Below are 18,292 nucleotides of genomic sequence, written 5' to 3'. Positions count from 1 at the left end.
GGATAGAGACTACAGCAATGTAGAATGTTGGTCTTGTGGGCAAAAAGGGCATTTTTCTGCCAAATGTCTCACGAAGTCAACAGCTACTACTCTGACCCCTCCATAGGAAACTGGCAATCCAGATGTCTCCCTTTGCCCCGTTGTCACCCCTCAGGGACCTACACTTACTGTTCCTATTTCTCTGGGGGAGGGACAAACTGTTACATTTATGGTAGACACTGGAGCAGCCCGTACAGTATTAATGCAAGAACATGTTCCTGAGGACATATTGTCGCCTGAATTTGTGACTTGCGAAGGGGTAGAGGGACGACCTACTAAATTACAAATGACTCAGCCTCTCCGACTGAATTTGCATGACTCACTTTCAATTGTGACCCAGGTTTTAGTCTCCCCTGATGTACCTTTTAATTTGTTAGGGACAGATGTGTTACAGAAGATTGGAGCCTGCATAGAATTCACTACAAATGGCCCCAAGATGACCACCCCCTTTGATGAAGGCACTCTATGTAGTCTCCTGTCTCTGACTATTCCCACTACCCTGGACACTGACCACTCTAAACCCCAGTCCCTGCCAACTTGGCTTGAAAATGTACCCAACAAACTGTGGGCAAATAGCAAACTTGATGTGGGAAAACTAACTGTTCACCCAGTGACTGTAAAACTTAAACCAGGTGCCCAGCCCCCTTGTATAAAGCAGTACCCGTTAAGTGCTGCCCAGGATGCAGCAATACATGAAAATGTCCAAGAGCTCCTGACAAAAGGTCTTATTGTCCCTATAACCTCCCCATTTAACACCCCACTGTACCCAGTCAAAAAGAAAACCCCACCTGGGCAGCCAGTCGCTTATCGTATGGTTCATGATCTCCGAGCGGTCAATGCAGTAACCATAGTGGATACTCCCCTTGTGCCTAACCCACATACTCTCCTGAATCAGGTCCCCAGTACAGCTACTTGTTTTACAGTAATTGATCTGGCCAATGCTTTTTTTCTCTGTTTGTCTGTCCACTGAATGTACCTCGTATTTTGCTTTCACACATAGAGGTACCCAGTACGCCTGGGCAGTTCTTCCTCAGGGAGCAGCTAACTCGCCCTCTTTGTTCTCCACATCCTTAAAGACAGTCTTAGATAACTGGTGCCCCCTTGATTCTTCTACTGTTCTGTTACAATACGTGGATGACCTCCTCCTTTGTTGTACCACAGATCAGTTATGTCAAACTGAATCCCAATCTCTGTTGATATTTCTAGCAGAAAATGGGTGCAAAGCCTCAAAAGACAAACTCCAATTGTGTGAGTCCACAGTTATCTTTCTGGGGCATTGCCTGTCTCCAGGAATCAAGCATCTCAGCCCAGGGAGGATTGAGGCAATACTAAAAGTACCTCTCACCAGATCTACTAAGTCCCTACGAGCATTCTTGGGCCTAGTCCAGTATTGTCGGCTTTGGATTCCAAATGCCTCTAGTGTCATGGCCCCATTGTTCCAATGCCTTAAAACTGAACCTTTTACTATTGGCCCTGAAGCAGTTGATGCATTCCACACCCTCAGGTCCACCCTCTCTGCCTCACCAGCTCTTGGTATCCCAAACTATGACAAATCTTTTACTCTTTACTGTCACGAACAGGCAGGCCATGCATCTGGCGTCCTCACTCAAGAACATGGTGGGCGACAACGCCCTGTAGGATACTACTCTGTAACTCTAGATTCAGTCATTATGGGTTCCCCTTCATGTGTACGAGCTGTGGCGGCTGCTTCAGAACTCGTTAAAAAGACAGAGGACATAGTGTTAGGCAACACTCTCACAATTCAGGTTCCTCATGCTGTATCTGAAATACTCCAACAGGCTCAGACCCGCCATCTGTCAGCATCCAGACTGACAAAATATGAAGTATCCCTTCTCACACCCCCTCATATTGTTATCAAACGTTGTAATGTTCTAAATCCAGCCACACTATTACCAGTGGATTTAGAAAAGGGAGGAAAAGTTCAGGATGGGGAAGAGGGAGAGACTGTGAGCCAAGACATGCCTCTATTTTGCAAATTAGTAGATGTGGAAGCTAAGGTAGACATGACACATGAACATAACTGTCAGGCATTGATGGAAGCAGAAACAAAGGGCTTGGCAAATATCACTGATGTACCACTCACTAACCCCTCAGCTGAGTATTTTGTAGATGGTTCCAGAGCTTGGGACAATGATCAAGGACGGTTCATCACCGGGTATGCAGTAGTCCACGATGGTAAGGCAGTAATAAAAGAACCACTCCCCTCCAGCAGTTCTGCGCAAGAGGCTGAGCTGAAAGCACTCTCTGCAGCGTGCAATCTGGGAAGAGGTAAGGAGATTAATGTATTTTCTGACTCACAATATGCTTTTGGGGTAGCACACGACTTTGGCGCCATTTGGCGAAGCCGTAATTTCCTGACCTCTGCTGGCAAACCCATAAAGAATGCGCAGGCGGTAGAGCAGCTACTGACAGCACTCACCCTTCCCCGAAGGGCAGCCATAGTCAAAGTATCGGCACACACACGGGAACAAACTCCCCTTGCAGTAGGGAATGCACTGGCCGACAAGGCGGCTAAAGAAGCAGCAAGACTACCTCTGACAGACATACTGGCCATAACAGACATTGCCCTCTCAGGGAGCTTAGTGACTGAGAGTGCGGTGTGGCCCCTTACAGCAAAGGAGGCTGGCACCATACCGGCCCCAGTGGCCGTTGATCGTGAACTGTTGCAGGTCTTCCAGACCCAGGCCCCCTCAAACGAACAGAATGCGTGGGTCAAAGTGGGCGCTGTACGGTCAGAGTCAGGGGTATGGCAGGTAAACACCCGGATTTGCCTCCCACGCTGCCTGTTCCCCATGATGGCTGCCCTTGCACATTCCCCGGTGCATAATTCAAAGGGTGTGATGTGTGCAGTAGTGTTACAAAACTGGTGTGCCCCAGGGTTCCCGAATGCGGCTGCAAAGTATGTTCAGGGATGTCTTGTTTGTGCAAAACATAACCCCGGTAGGCCTATTCGAGTCCCACAGAAATGCACACCAAAACCAGATTACCCGTTTCAGAGACTGCAGGTGGACTACATACAGCTACCTAAGTTGGGTACTTATGAATACGCCCTGGTATGCATTGATCTTTTCTCTGGGTGGCCGGAAGCTTGGGCAGTATCGAAAGCAAATACAAAAACTACTGCCAAGAAGTTGATAAGTGAGGTGGTTTGCAGATATGGGGTTCCCGAAACCATAGAAAGTGACAGGGGTACTCACTTCACTGGGGAATTAATGAAACAGATCATGGCTACTTTGCAGATAGAACAGGCTTTCCATGTTCCCTATCACCCACAAAGTAGTGGGAAGGTGGAACGCCTTAACGGTACCCTTAAATTAAAAATCCAGAAGTGCATGGAGGAAACACACTTGTCCTGGGTAGATTGTTTGCCCATCGCATTGTTTTCAGTGCGAACTGCCCCAAGGGGTATAGAGAAGCTGTCCCCATATGAAATACTGTTTGGTGGTGTTCCTAAGACAGGATTGTATTTTCCACAGCAATTGCAGGCTTCATATGGTACTCTCACTGAGTATGTCCTTGAGTTGCATAAACATTTGAATGTCACTCATAAACGTGTTCTCTTCTCCATCCCAGACCCCAACTGTATACGTGGCACACACACACTGGCACCAGGAGACTGGGTTGTGGTCAAGAGACACATAAGGAGACCACTGGAACCTAGATTCAGTGAGCCATTTCAAGTGATACTGACCACTGCCACTTCTGTCAAGCTCGAAGGCAAAGACACTTGGATCCATGCGAGCCACTGCAAAAAGATCCTGAACCCTGGTAAAAGCAGAAATGATGACCCTGCCCCTCTGGACCATGCTGATGTCAATTGTGTCCCATGCCTGGTCTCTCAATGAGGAGCTAAAAGAGGACTGGGATAATAAACTGATAAAGCATCACCAAGTCTTGCTCCGAGACATGGACTCTGGAGACCGCCCTAAGAACTGCTGGATATGCACTCATAGCCCAATAGCCTCTAATTCTATGCCATATCTCGCTGTGCCTCTGACTCCATATGAGGTTTTCAACTATAGCTGTTTCCACGAAGAGACTTTTGATTCCGTCCACTATAATGGAGGAAACCTCACCAGCAGCCATGTGGTTCCGATCCAAATTGCGGGGTGGGTGGAGAGCCCATGGTTACAGATAAATCTTACAGGAACACCATGAAAACAAGGACTCTTGGTGGAACAATACTTTTTCATTTCTTAATCCCGCTAATTGGTTTAAGGGTATAGGTGGGTGGCTGATGGGCATTCTGCAAGGCATCCTACAGATGGGAATGTTGATACTACTAGTGTATGTAGCTGCAAGAATTGGTATATTTGTTGTGACAACATTATGTAAAGAGACTCGTAAGATCAAACATCACAGGCCGTCAGTTAACACATCTGAAAAACATCAAAGTGCTCCCTTGGTAAACATATATGATGAAGTTTACAAACAAGATATCTATCGGTGAACGGGGTTGGCCCCTCCATGCTGTCATAGTATGGGGATATAGCTGGTGGATAAATTGTCTGTAAATAATAAAAAGGGAGGAATTGTTATGGTTAATATTTTATATTAAGTTTGATTATCATTTAAGCAATTTATATATCTATATATCTTTGATAATTTTGTACTTTTATATTAGCTTCATAAGTGTTATTCATAAAAGCAATAACACAGGGTGTACTCTTTGTTATAAAGATGCTTTTGTCTCAAATGTCTTTGTTAATGAAGGTCCAGAAAACTGGACAGAACTAGATTTTTAGGAATGCAGCAGGATCCATAATTTACGATTTTGTTATTTTCAACCTATATACCCATTTAAGGTAATCTATTAAGTCATGCCCCTTTCTTTGTGATAGTAATAAAACTAGTGTCTTGGGCATCTGAGGGTCAGACAAGCCTAGCACACTGACACAATTGGCTGTGTGTGTGTCCTTGTTCTCCGATCGATCGACCAACTTGATTTAGTTAACACTGGCAAACGTGTGAGACCATTTGTCTTTCTCCTATAGCTTTTTTTTGTATAGCAAGGTTTCCACGACAACTGTTATGAATGATTTTACAAAGAGTGATAATTTTACCTGCAGTAGAAAATGTATAAGTGTTAAGTGAAAAATTAAAGATTTTCTTAAACCTAAACTATTTGCAAGACTTTCCTCATAAGAGGCAAACACAGATAAATGAAAAGCAGCACACAATCTACTCACCAAGCCATTGCAGTTACTTAGAGCCACCTTCGTTGTGGTATTTTGGTCCTGTAAATATCCCGTATAGTGACAGTTGTCTATAGAATCGTGCTTAAACTCCGGTCCATTCTTGCCCCAGTACTCTACGGTAAAGTGTTTCGAGACCAGTTCTGTATTTAGAGTCAGGTTTAAGTGAAAGTGCTTGCCATAGGCAGAAATTTTAAAAAATAATTTAGAAGCCTCCTGCTCTTGATCTTTAGGGTCTGTACTCCTCCTTTTCCGAGAGTGTTTGTCATTCTTCACAGTATAACTGACGAAGGCCCCGCTGTTGTCAACCTTTATAGGAACCGTCAGTTGATAGTGTTCAAGGTAAGACAGGAATTCCCCTTTGTGATCGCAAGCCAGGCCAATCCATAAAGGGAGCATGCAAAGGAAAGGAAAGTTACAGGGAATAGTACATACCAAATATTGGATCAATTAGTATTATACTGTAATATATTAGGACAACCATCTTTAATATACAAAATAAAGTGCAGAATAATATACACCCTATAGCGGATAACGGTATAACTTTAAATTAAAGGAAAATGTGTCAGCAGTTTTTAAGCTCCCGTCCCCAAACTATTTATATGCACATGTAGCTTTTTTAAAGACATGTCCAGCCATACCTTTCCATGGCCAGTTCGACCCTCCTGTAGTGAGAAATCCCTGCTTAAATTGATATTCAAATGAGGCTGAAGGACTATGCTAGCTCTGAAGCCTCTGTCACTCCAGCTCTATTCCCCACCCAGTGCCGACACTATGGTGTGTGACTTAAAGGGATATTCCCATCTCCAAGATCCTATCCCAATATATAGTAGGTGTACTAATAATATTAGTAAATACCTCCAATTAGAAATGTAGTATAGTTCTCCTGATATAACCATGTCTCTTAACTCATGTGCAGGGCATTGCAGCTTAGGTATCCATGGTTATGACCATGAGAAACTGTCACTATGTGAGTGGATGTAACCATGGATAGCTAAGCTGCAATGCCCTGCACATGCGGTAAGATACAAGACTATATCAGGAGAACTTTACTACATCTGTAATTGGAGGCATTTGCTAATATTATTACACCTTCTACATATTGGAAAAGGATCTTGGAGGAGATGAGAATACCCCTTTAAAGCAAAGGAGTCGTCAGTCAAGCAGGAGGCAGTAGCTACAGGCATAGAGGCTTAAAGAGCTGGAGTGGCAGAGGCTTCAGTATACAGGCATAGAGCTTGAGTGGCAGAGGCTTCAGATCTACAAATAGTTCTTCAGCCTCATTTGCATATCAATTCAAACACTTTCTTTGAATGATCTATATGCACATATAAATAATTTGGGGGATACAAATCTGCTGACAGAGTCCTCTTAAATAAAATCAATGGATAAAGCTGATTTTAAAGATGATAACAGGAACAAAAAAATTAAATTATTCATTCTGCCATGTGTTCTTTGGAGAAAACGATTTACAAATGGGCAAAGACTATCCAATATATAAAGCCTGAGCTCTGTAAAGTTTTTATTCTTCAGCAAAAATATAACCAATTTTTAAAGTAGACGTCTATAAGCAAAACCCTACCTTGGGAACTGAAGGAGAGTCTGCTGTCTCTTTGAGATTGCGAAGAAACCATGACAAGGCCCAACATCCAGGTCAACGTCTTCCAAAAAAGTTCCATAATTTAGAAGAACAGAAAACAGAAACCTTTTTTTCTTTGTTTCTTTTGGTCTCTCGTTTCCTTTTCCGGCTACCTCTGTCCTACAGTATTATCTCTACTCCAGAACGGCACCATAACAAGTCCATGTACTTCGCCTTCCTCCAAAGCCACCACTTTGAGGAGTGGCTTTTCCAAGGACTTTGAAGAGAAGATTACTTTTTCACACAAGCTCTTCTCCTGAGCTTTGTCCCTTTTTGCTGGTCCGTGTTCATTTTCTCCATCCAGTTAATAAGATCGAAATGTAAAAGAAAAAAGTTTGAAGTTTTGGAAGTCCACATAAAACAATCCTACTTGTCAAGTATCAGATGGGACATTTAATCAACTTGGGCCATTTCTGTACCTGCAAAGAAAAGAAAATATATAAAGTCACAGCATCTGTTGCATCTTCAACTCCAGCTGGGAAAAGGTAAGCCAACTCTAAAGACCCGTGTGTCAGAATGATCAAGTCTCAGTGGTCATAGTTTATGTTACAAAATATGGGGTAATTTAATTAAACCAGTGTTGTTTTTCATAGCCTAAATAAACATCTCAAAGACTAAACATAATAGGCCAACCTAAATAATGTGTCGAGGCCAGACAGCTCATTTTTCATTAGTGCAAAAGGAAAATTATATAATTCATCTTTCCTTTTTTTTTTTTTTTTTTTTATGAAAAGATATCTGATTACACAACATGATAAAAAATGAAACAGTACCCTGCCCGGGGAAAGGAAGGATTACGAATTTTCAAATCTTTCTATTATTTTTAATGATGTAGATTCCTGTGTTGGCTACAGATTTTCTTTCTTTTGTTAAATCTAAATGAACACGCTCACGAAGAGTGAAGCAAAATATCTTACATTACACGCAGGATTGAGTAATGTCGGCAAATGAATCACACTTGCGCTAAGCCAGTGACTGTAGCTTTAAAAGGCAGCAGTAATGCTGGATGGACCTGAAAAAGTCCAAACAAGTGAACCAAAAGTAGACTAAAAATACACATTGTTAAACGCCACAAAGAACGGAAAGAGAACAGAACACAGTAATAAACCAAAGAACGGAACACAGTAATAAAACAAAGAACGGAACACAGTAATAAACCAAAGAACGGAACACAGTAATAAACAAAAGAACAAAACACAGTAATAAACCAAAGAACAAAACACAGTAATAAACCAAAGAACAAAACACCGTAAACCAAAGAACGGAACACCGTAAACCAAAGAACGGAACACCGTAAACCAAAGAACAGAACATAGTAATAAACCAAAGAACGGAACATAGTAATAAACCAAAGAACGGAACATAGTAATAAACCAAAGAACGAAACACAGTAATAAACCAAAGAACGGAACACAGTAATCAACCAAAGAACGGAACACAGTAATCAACCAAAGAACGGAACACCGTAAACCAAAGAACAGAACACCGTAAACCAAAGAACGGAACACCGTAAACCAAAGAACGGAACATAGTAATAAACCAAAGAACGGAACATAGTAATAAACCAAAGAACGGAACACAGTAATAAACCAAAGAACGGAACACAGTAATAAACCAAAGAACGGAACACAGTAATAAACCAAAGAACGGAACACAGTAATAAACCAAAGAACAAAACACAGTAATAAACCAAAGAACGGAACACCGTAAACCAAAGAACGGAACACCGTAAACCAAAGAACGGAACACAGTAATAAACCAAAGAACGGAACATAGTAATAAACCAAAGAACGGAACACAGTAATAAACCAAAGAACGGAACACAGTAATAAACCAAAGAACAAAACACAGTAATAAACCAAAGAACAAAACACAGTAATAAACCAAAGAACGGAACACCGTAAACCAAAGAACGGAACACCGTAAACCAAAGAACGGAACACAGTAATAAACCAAAGAACGGAACATAGTAATAAACCAAAGAACGGAACACAGTAATAAACCAAAGAACGGAACACAGTAATAAACCAAATAACGGAACACAGTAATAAACCAAAGAATGGACCACCGTAATAAACCAAAGAACGGAACACAGTAATAAACCAAAGAATGGACCACCGTAATAAACCAAAGAACGGAACACAGTAATAAACCAAAGAACGGACCACCGTAAACCAAAGAACGAAACACAGTAAACCAAATAACGGAACGCAGTAAACCAAAGAACGGAACACAGTAAACCAAAGAACGGAACACCGAAATAAACCAAAGAACGAAACACAGTAATAAACCAAAGAATGAAACACCGTAATAAACCAAAGAACGGAACACCATAAACCAAAGAACGAAACACTGTAAACCAAAGAACGGAACACAGTAAACCTCAAGGGCACATTCACACTTGCATATGAACAAAATATGAATGTTTAAAAAATAAAATTGGGCAGAAATCTGTTCTATTTTATTTTGTAATGCAGTGTCTGTATTTCATACGCATTCAATACATTTTTTTTGTTACAGGGCTAAGGATTTATTGCTGTTTTGTAATGTTTACATACTGAAGAAAAACAAAACACATAAGCAAATCTGAGTTGAACAAAAATGGAAAATGTATTTTTATCCAGGTGGGGTTGTTAGAACATATTTTGTATTTAACGACATATACATAAAAGATGTATAAGTAAAAAAAAAGGAAATGCAAACAAAAAACACCTAAATATATATAAACCCTTTAAAGTGCTTTGAGATAAGCCGACAATTCGCAGACGAGCATTCATAAACATGCCGATGATCATATAACAAACCGCTTGTTTTTCTTTGCGTGACTGGATAACTTCTGCCGGCATGAAAATCATCATTATGAGAATGCCACCCCAGAAAGGGGACACTCTGCTGATAACATGATTCTGTATGGAGACAGAGGAAACCTATCAACAATCATTCTGTTTCCATCAGTAATTTGTTAGCATGTGTAAACAGGCCAGTAAAAGGCAGAACAGAGCGTATAAAGTCAAAGGCTTTGTCCACTACTTTTACATTGATGGCCTAGCTTTAGGATAGGTCCTCAATGTCTGATCAGCTGGGGTCCGACATCACACGCCCACGCAGATTAGCTGTTCTCGGTGTCGGTGGTGGCAGCTGGAAATGCTCAGTTTCGGAGCTGCCATGTCAACTGTCTGGTACTGTACATCAGCCTCTCATTCAAATCAATAAGAGGCGGATGTGCAGTACCCAACCACAATCAGAAAACGGAGCATCTCTGGAACTGAGCATCTCTCGCTCCCTGGTGACACAGTCAGCCCTATCAGCAGCTGTACAGTGGAGGTGCGTGATATCAGACCCCGGCCATTTAGACATTGATGATCTATCCTAAGGAAAATCCATCAATGTAAAAGTGATGGACGATCTCTTTAACTCAATACTTATTAAAGCTGACCTTTCACCAGGACAAAAGTAGTCAGGTTTTTTTTTTTTATCTCATTGTATTCCTGCTAGCTCTTTGAGTATTCAGTTTGTTAGGATATTTTTTCCTTTAAATATGTCATATGATTCCAGAAATATGCGCCTTTTTATATATTCCTAATTTTTAAGGTTCGACTCTTTACCAAGGTAGGCATTGCTCACAGGATTCTCGGCCGTCGTGCCTTTAGGCTGCTCTCCATTGATACCCTGTAAGCTCTGCCCCCTTGGTAAAGGCAATAAAAATTAGCACGGTTTTAAAAAAAAAAAACCCACAACATATGGAACAGTATGACAGATTTAAAAGAAAAAAAAAAACAATACTCAAGGGAATAGCCCAAATAAAATATGAGCAAAATTATTGTTTATTCAGGGCATCTCACGTGCTAGAACCACAAACCACCCTACAAAGGAGGCCAACATGAAGCCACTCAATATAAACTAAATTGAGACTTGTCTTTTAGTCTCCATTGTCTGACATGACAAAAATGATCTTAGATGGGCAAAATATAATTCTTCAATAGGAGAATGGAGTCTGCTTATTTCTATCAATTTTCTTCCAATGGACACCCGTCCTTATCTAAGTATGGGCTGAATTAGTATTGCAATAACAGAGAATGAAAACATAAACCATGACAAATGGTGCCCCCTTTCTCCCTCAAAGGGCATCATGTAAAAAAAAACACCCTTTCCAGATTAGCTTATTGTTGGGGGTCCTCAGTATAGGCTGAGAAAGAAAAGGCTATAGATGGCTGGTCCATGCTGAATCATACCAATAGAAAGGAAGATGATAAGGTGGAGAGGTGGGGAAACATTTTGAGGGATTGTTTAAAGGTTTTGATAGAAGATGGGGGAAGCAATTGGTCAAGGAATAGAATTCTGGAGAAGGAATCCAGGTGGACAACAATACGTTGGTGGAATAATAGAAATCGGTTACCGGTAATTGAGAAGTTAAGGCTTATAAACTCAGGGTGTGCTAAATGACATTAAGTATTGGGTAGCTAGTAAAATGACTAGCAGAAGGGAGAGATATGTTCACAGCACTCACTATTTGTGAGATACAAAGCAGGATGATGTAGAAATAAAACCATCCATTGAATGAGGTAGCAAATTATGCTGAGAAAGTTGGACAAGTGATTTAGTGCATTCTGTCAGTAAATGAATGGAGAATTAGAAGACACGAGAGATAGGAAAAAAATAACATGTAAGTAAGCATCAAATACATGCGGTTTTGTCTGTATATTCAATTATCAAAAGTGGCTTATGCTTCTCCTCCATGGCCAGGACCTGTGGCACGTGCGGACCATGGATTATAACAGCTTTACGGTTATGAACACAGGCACGCTCACACTGGGATCATGGAAAAAGGGAAGAGCTACTACAGGAAGACATAACACCTGCACCCAACTGGCCCCTGTACACACCAAAAAACCCTAGGAGCACAACTCAAAACAAAACCTCAGACCTGACTCCATAAAAGCCCATCAAGGGGTACCTCCTGAAGGAATAGCGGGAAAGCTGTAACACTGCCAAAAATGGGAGAGGAGGGTATGCAGAAAGATACAAAAACCCAGAGTGAGAAAATTAAAAAACCATGTTCATATAAGAAGTAGAAAGGGAAAAAGCTAAAGAAAGCTACAAATAAGCAAATCAAATAAAACCTCCCAGAAACCTAGAAGAGGTGAAAGGAATTGGTGCTAGGAAAAAAAATGACTCACTGCAAAAACTAGACTTGTGTATACCCAATAAGGTAAACCCCTAAGCTGGAACTCCTAAACACAAGTCCACCTAGAGGTATAGCCAGCAAGGAATTGCAGTGAAAGGTGAACATATAAAACCCAATCCAGAATGTGATAGGACAGACCAAAACAGGAAAATGAGGAACACCTAGAGAGGAGCAAGAAGAGAAAACAAAGACCATTGGACCCGTCAGTATTTGGACATGGAAGCAAAAGGCAACAACCCAAAAGACAGAGGAGCCGACAAGGCAGCAACAGGTCACCGGATCAAATCCCCAAACTTAGCCATGATATTTACACAGTGGGACACAGAATATAACAGTACATAGGGACACATTTATAAGATTATATCTGCACAGGAATATTTTCTGTTTAACACATCCAATTGTTGAACTTATTACAATGCTCTACATCAACTTTGCTAAGCTCAAGATAGCTAGACCATGCAAACTTTATGAATTCTGGTATGTTGAATCCAAAAATCACATCCGTTTTCGACAGTCACGTCCAATTATTCCGCAAAACACTGTTTACTAAGGAACTGTTACAGTAAGGCCTTGCTCCCACTTGCATTTAATACGGACAACTGCAATTCGATAAAACATTGGATTGTATTTGCACCAGTGTTAAACAATGGGGCAATGTCCATCTATGATTTTATTTTCTTATGCTGAATTGGCATGAGAAACAAATTTCAGCATACTGCATATTGCAACGGGTCTTGCATCACTTGCACCCATACAAGTCTATGGGTGCATGTGTGAAACATCAGACTGCACTTGGATGTCATCTTGCTCTTAATCGCTTTCTCTTCTTCGCACCTCTGCTCAAATCACAGGATCAGATCACAGGACCATGATACTCCGCTCATAATCACAGCAGAACCTGAGCCGAATCTAATTAGCATATTGTATACAATGCTCTAGTATTGGATGCCATATGCAATTGGGAGTGACGCCTAATAATGTAACATTACACTAATGTGCAAAAGGGTAACTATGCTTTGAACTTTTGTTTTTCAGGCTCCATATCTCACCATCCACTACAGCTTTGAGCTTGACACTACCTTTGTTTTATACATAGTCATCTTGGCTCTCTCATACATAAATATGACTAACAATTATTTAGCATATGATTAATTATGCAGATTCTAGTCATGTCACTACATTGTTACTGTTTTGCTCATAGTGTTTGAAAAAACTTTTTCTTTCTGTATACTACAAATTACAACCTGATCTCACATTCCCTAATAGATCAATGTGTTATTAGGTTGATTCCCAGGTGAAAGGTTACAGGTTCGAATCGAGGAGCAGTCATGATGATTTCCCAAGGAAAGAGAAACAGCATCATCCAGCTCATCGATAGCAGTCTCTTGGCCAAGAACATTGCCAATCTGCATCATGTGAGTACTATGATAGTTGGAAGAATATGAAATGAAGTCCGTCCATTCTTCAAAAGCCAAGAGGTGGATGTCCAAGCAAAATATAGTAATCAACAAATCGGATCATCACAATGTATATCAATTCTGGGTTGACAAATATGGCAGTGGAGGCGGCTTATATGCTTCATAATAGTGAGATCACAGACGTTCATGCAATCATCGTGCGATGCACGTTACACAAGTATGTATTGGTGACCCAAACAAAAGAGAAGTCTCAAATTCAGTATCGCCATACGAAGCTTTGACTCAAGTTTGCAAAAAGGTATGTAAAGTGGACAGTAGAAGATTGCAAATGGGTGATTTGAAGTGGTGAGATGAAAGGCAATAGACTAGGCTCTGATAGGTTCAAGTGGGTCTCGAACAAGGAAAAAAAGGGCTAATGGATCGAGAAATTGAAAAAACTGTCAAGTTCAGTGGAGGAAGCCTGATGATATGGGGTGTTTCGCAGCCAAAGGTGTTGGATACTTGACCAGAATCGATGGTGGTCTCAATACTGAGCTATATGTGAGCATCTGTGACACCCTGGACTATTCAGGTCGTCCCAGGCAGACACAACAACACTACACCCCCCCCTTCCCAGTTAGGTAACAGCAGTCAAACTAAAAGCCTTGTCACCACCCTCCAGGTTTGATGTCCACACCAGGGGGGGTGGAGCCAGGCGGTTGGCTCCACCCACCGAGGAGTTCACAGGCCTGGAGGCAGGAACCCGAGTAGTGTAGTCTAGCTCAGGCTCTGAAAGGGTCAAGTTCAAGTCCAGAAGCAGACCTGTGCTCAGGCCTGCCAAAGACTACTCTGGTGGCTGGGTCGGAGCCCAGTCGCCATTGGCAAGGAGGCAGACGGTAGTGGCCGCCTGCAGGAGACCGGGAATACGACCGGTGGAACCGTAAGGGACCGGGACAGGGTAGTGGCCCGCCGGAACCGAACCGGGGAGCCAACTGGATACCGGACCACCAGGCAGGGTACTCAGATCCCGAACTAGGCTAGAAGCCACCACCATAGTCAAATTAACTGATTGCGGTCTGGACCTCAGGGGTTCATTCCCACCTAAGTCTCGATTGAAGGCAACAGCCCAACCATTCCGGATAAGTGCCACCGCCAAGGGCCAGAGATCCAAAGGGCCAGCGTTTGCGAGCAAACGGGCTCCTACGACAGATGCACGCCGGGGAGCGGACTACCGGTGCCTAGGCACAGGAGTCAAGATTCACATACAGAGGTGCAGGAGAAAAGCGGATATTACCAACCTAACCTGGGAAAAGCTGCAGCCGGCTGCAGGCCCCATTCATCACTCCGTTTGGTTTACCAGTGACTCCAGTGTCTTGTGTCAGAGTGAGTACACCAGTGCCATCAGGCACCGTGCCGCGTTGCACCGCAACGCTACACCCTGCACCCGGGCCCCGGCCTACTGGACCCCGGGACCAACATCCCCTAACCACGGAGGGGTCAACATCTAGCTGCGCTACTACACCGCTCCCGGGGACCCCTACACCTTCACCGCAGCGGTGGTGTCCACAATCACCACAACCCGTGGGTGGCGTCACGAACTATCACCTCAAATCCAAACACCCCAAATCCACCGCGTGTAGCGCCAACTCCCTTGCAGAGCGACGTGACCACCGAGTCCGTGAGAGGCTCGAGCCACCACCCGCAGTGCGAGCACGGATCCGAGCAGCTCGGCGGTCGCAGCCGAGCCCGCGGGGCGGTACACATCCTACAAGACAAACTAATTTGTACACTTGAATACTATGAGTATGAAAAGGATGACATACTGTTCAAGCAGGACAGCGACCCAAAAAATATGTTGAGATTAGCTAAGAAGAGGTTCAATGACAATGAAACAGAGGTGCTGGATTATCCCCCACAGTCCTTAGCCTTCAAGCCAAACACTTGTAGGTAGTTGCAGAAAAAGCTGTATACATACCTTAGTGAGTCGACCAATATGCGCCAACACTGGAAACGTGTAGAAGAGACCTGGGATCAGGTTTTGGTCGAGGCATGCTTGAATCTGATAGAGAGCATACCCAGAAGGATTCAGGCAGTGTTGAAAGCCAAAGGTGGATTTACAAAACACTAATAGAACATTTAAATTTAGATTTTAAGAAGCAAAACAGTAACAATGCAGTGAATGACAAGAATCTGCATAGCTGATCATATGCTAAATAGTTTCAAGTCAAATTTATTAATGAGATAGCCAAGATGATTGTCTATAAAATTAAGGTAGGCTTATACGCAAAGCTGTTTTGAACTGTGAGATATAGAGCCTGAAATTCAAAACTTCAAAATATTGTTACCATTTTGCTCATCAGTATTTATATAATTATAATATTTAGGTATGCTGAATACGCAAAATGAAATACTTCTATGCAATTGGTATAACTAATAGGAAGACTGCTTAGTAAGCAGTTAAAAACTGTAGATGTTGAAATTTAAGGCTGTGTTCACACACTGCGTTTTTTACCTGCGTTTTTTACCTGCGTTTTTGCTGCAGAAATTTCTTGAGAAATTCTTGTAACCTTTCTGCAGACATTCCCCAGCCAAACCTATGGCAAAAAAAAATAGCTGTGCGCACACTGCGTTTTTTTCTTAAGAAAATTCTTTCAGTAGATTTTCTTAAGAAAAAGAATGAGCATGTCACTTCTTTTCTGCGGCTAACTGCGTTAGTTACCATAGATAATGGCACATTAACGCAGGGAGCAACCAGCGGTAAAAACGCACCAAAAATGCACCAAATCGCGGTAAAAACGCAGGTGCGTTTTTGGTGCGTTTTTTAACGCAGGTGTGCTAATCCTTCACTCTCAAGAAATTTTCTTAAGAAATTTCTTAAGAAAAATCCTTTTTCTAGTGTGCACATAGCCTTATGACTGTATAAGCAGTATGAAAACCAATGGCAGCATTCAGTCATTCAAGAGGCTTACAAGTTGCAGCAAATATAACTTTGTTAAAAAGATTTTTGTTGAATATGCCAGCCAACATTCGAAAAGTGCAAAGTGGAAAGTGCAGGAATGATATATTCTGTTACATTTGTGGTTGATTTACAGCATCCAAACGACAAATATAGGTGACTTTGTGCGTAAAGCTTATCATACATATGTTGGGGTTAAGCTGAGTAACCACAAAAAACCTTTGGGCACCACAAAGTGTGCAGGACATGAGTAAAAAATTTGGAGTTCCAATGGTGTGGTGAGAACATCAAAACTATGGTCATGACTGCTATTTATATAATTTTCTCCCTAAAAATTAAAATTTACACAACTATTGCCCTCTTGGCTGGACGATAGACTCTTTTTTGGATGAAATAAAAATATTATGTGCCATCACTTCTTCAGAATTTCTTATTACCCCTGATATTTGACCTTAAATCCTTTAATCAAATATTTGTCAATTGTGAAAAATTTGACGCATTACATGTTTTTTTTTTACTTCATATCTGGAATTTGCACTTTTCATTAAGGTAAAAATCAGCAAAAAACTTTTTCTCAAATGTAGACCAGGATTATTCAAGATCCACTGATTAAAATGTACTTTTTTGTAGAACATCTTTAAGAACAGTGACCATGCAGGTGTCATTTTGGGCCTAAAGAGAAGATAAATTTAAAGAAAGTGGTGTTGGAAGACTGAAAACAGAACTGGAAAAAGGACCCAACCATAACACAAACCGAGAGGGGGGGTGTGAGGATAAAGTACCACTGACCGAAACCTTGAAAGTCTGGTCTAAAGGCCCAGTCACACACAACGACTTACCAGCAATCCCGAAAACGATGCGACCTGATAGGGATCGCAGGTAAGTCGCTGGGAGGTCGCAGGTGAGATGTCACATAGTCAGACCTTACCAGCGATGCAGGAACAATACAGGTCGCAGTAGCGACCTGTATAACGATCTCAGCAGTCACTGTGACCCTGCCACACAGTGTCAAACACAGCGATGCTTCCTGTCCAGCAGGACATCGCCTTTGAATAAAATGGCCTGGACCATTGTGCAACGACTAGAGATCTCACAGCAGGGGCCTGATCACTGGTAGGTGTCGCACATAACGAGATCGCTAACGGGATCGCTACTGCGTTACGGAAACCGGGACTCTCGTTATGTGTGACGGTACCTTAAGAACAATAGAGTATAGTGTTTTGTACTTGAAGATAATCTACTGATAAGATCGTAGTGTCTCTAATGGTAAGAGACTTTTTGAAAACAGCAACATTAGCATACTTAAAGAAGCACTACCATTAAAGGGGTTGTCTACTACTTGGACTACCCTTACTCAACCTATTTGCCGCCGTTTGAATACCAACATTTATATTCACCTCCGATGCTGGTGCCGTTTCTGAGGAAGTCAGAGTTGTGCCTTGCTGCTCACTTTGTCTTGATGTTTGATACATCCAAAGGTGAAGAAAGTGAAGCAAGCGCTGACTGGGCGGAGGGCTCGCATTACATAACAACGAGCCCCAATAGAGCAAGAGCCAACAATGCTGGAATGGCCACAGATGTGAGTATAAGCGTTGTTATTTTACTTAGGGCAAACATGTGGATTGAGATGGGGTTGTTTGAGTAGTGTCCAAACTCTTTAACTGTGGAGTCAGGGTTAATATTTACGCCGATCACCATCTTCTCCGGAATCCACGCTGTTGCCTTCCTCTTCTAAATCTCATGACTGCAATTCAGTCTCTCCAGATCACACTTCGCTCTGTGTGACCCAGAAGATGCTTTTATAATGTAAGTCTATGGAGTACAAGAACAAGGCTCCATAGAATTACACTGTAAAAGCCA

General features: G+C 42.0%; 1 protein-coding gene and 1 long non-coding RNA gene across 2 annotated transcripts in view; one reads left to right on the top strand and one right to left on the bottom strand.

Moving 5' to 3' along the window:
- Window positions 1-5,126, top strand: part of LOC142254858 (uncharacterized) — a 53,473-nt gene extending 48,347 nt beyond the window's left edge. The window contains exon 3 of the long non-coding RNA XR_012727320.1: window positions 3,634-5,126. This is a non-coding gene — a long non-coding RNA (uncharacterized LOC142254858). The remainder of the gene's footprint in view (window positions 1-3,633) is intronic.
- The window catches only part of ADAMTS6 (ADAM metallopeptidase with thrombospondin type 1 motif 6), a 460,987-nt gene that overhangs the window by 398,800 nt on the left and 43,895 nt on the right, over window positions 1-18,292 (bottom strand). The window contains exons 2-3 of the mRNA XM_075326191.1: window positions 6,838-7,313; window positions 5,250-5,614 (exon numbers count right to left, since the gene is read on the bottom strand). Coding sequence (XP_075182306.1) covers window positions 5,250-5,614; window positions 6,838-6,934 — 462 coding nt within the window. The 5' untranslated portion in view covers window positions 6,935-7,313. The remainder of the gene's footprint in view (window positions 1-5,249; window positions 5,615-6,837; window positions 7,314-18,292) is intronic.

Source organism: Anomaloglossus baeobatrachus, chromosome 1 (assembly GCF_048569485.1).
Source record: "Anomaloglossus baeobatrachus isolate aAnoBae1 chromosome 1, aAnoBae1.hap1, whole genome shotgun sequence".
NCBI lineage: Eukaryota > Metazoa > Chordata > Amphibia > Anura > Aromobatidae > Anomaloglossus > Anomaloglossus baeobatrachus.
This window is presented reverse-complemented; position numbering and strand designations above follow the sequence as displayed.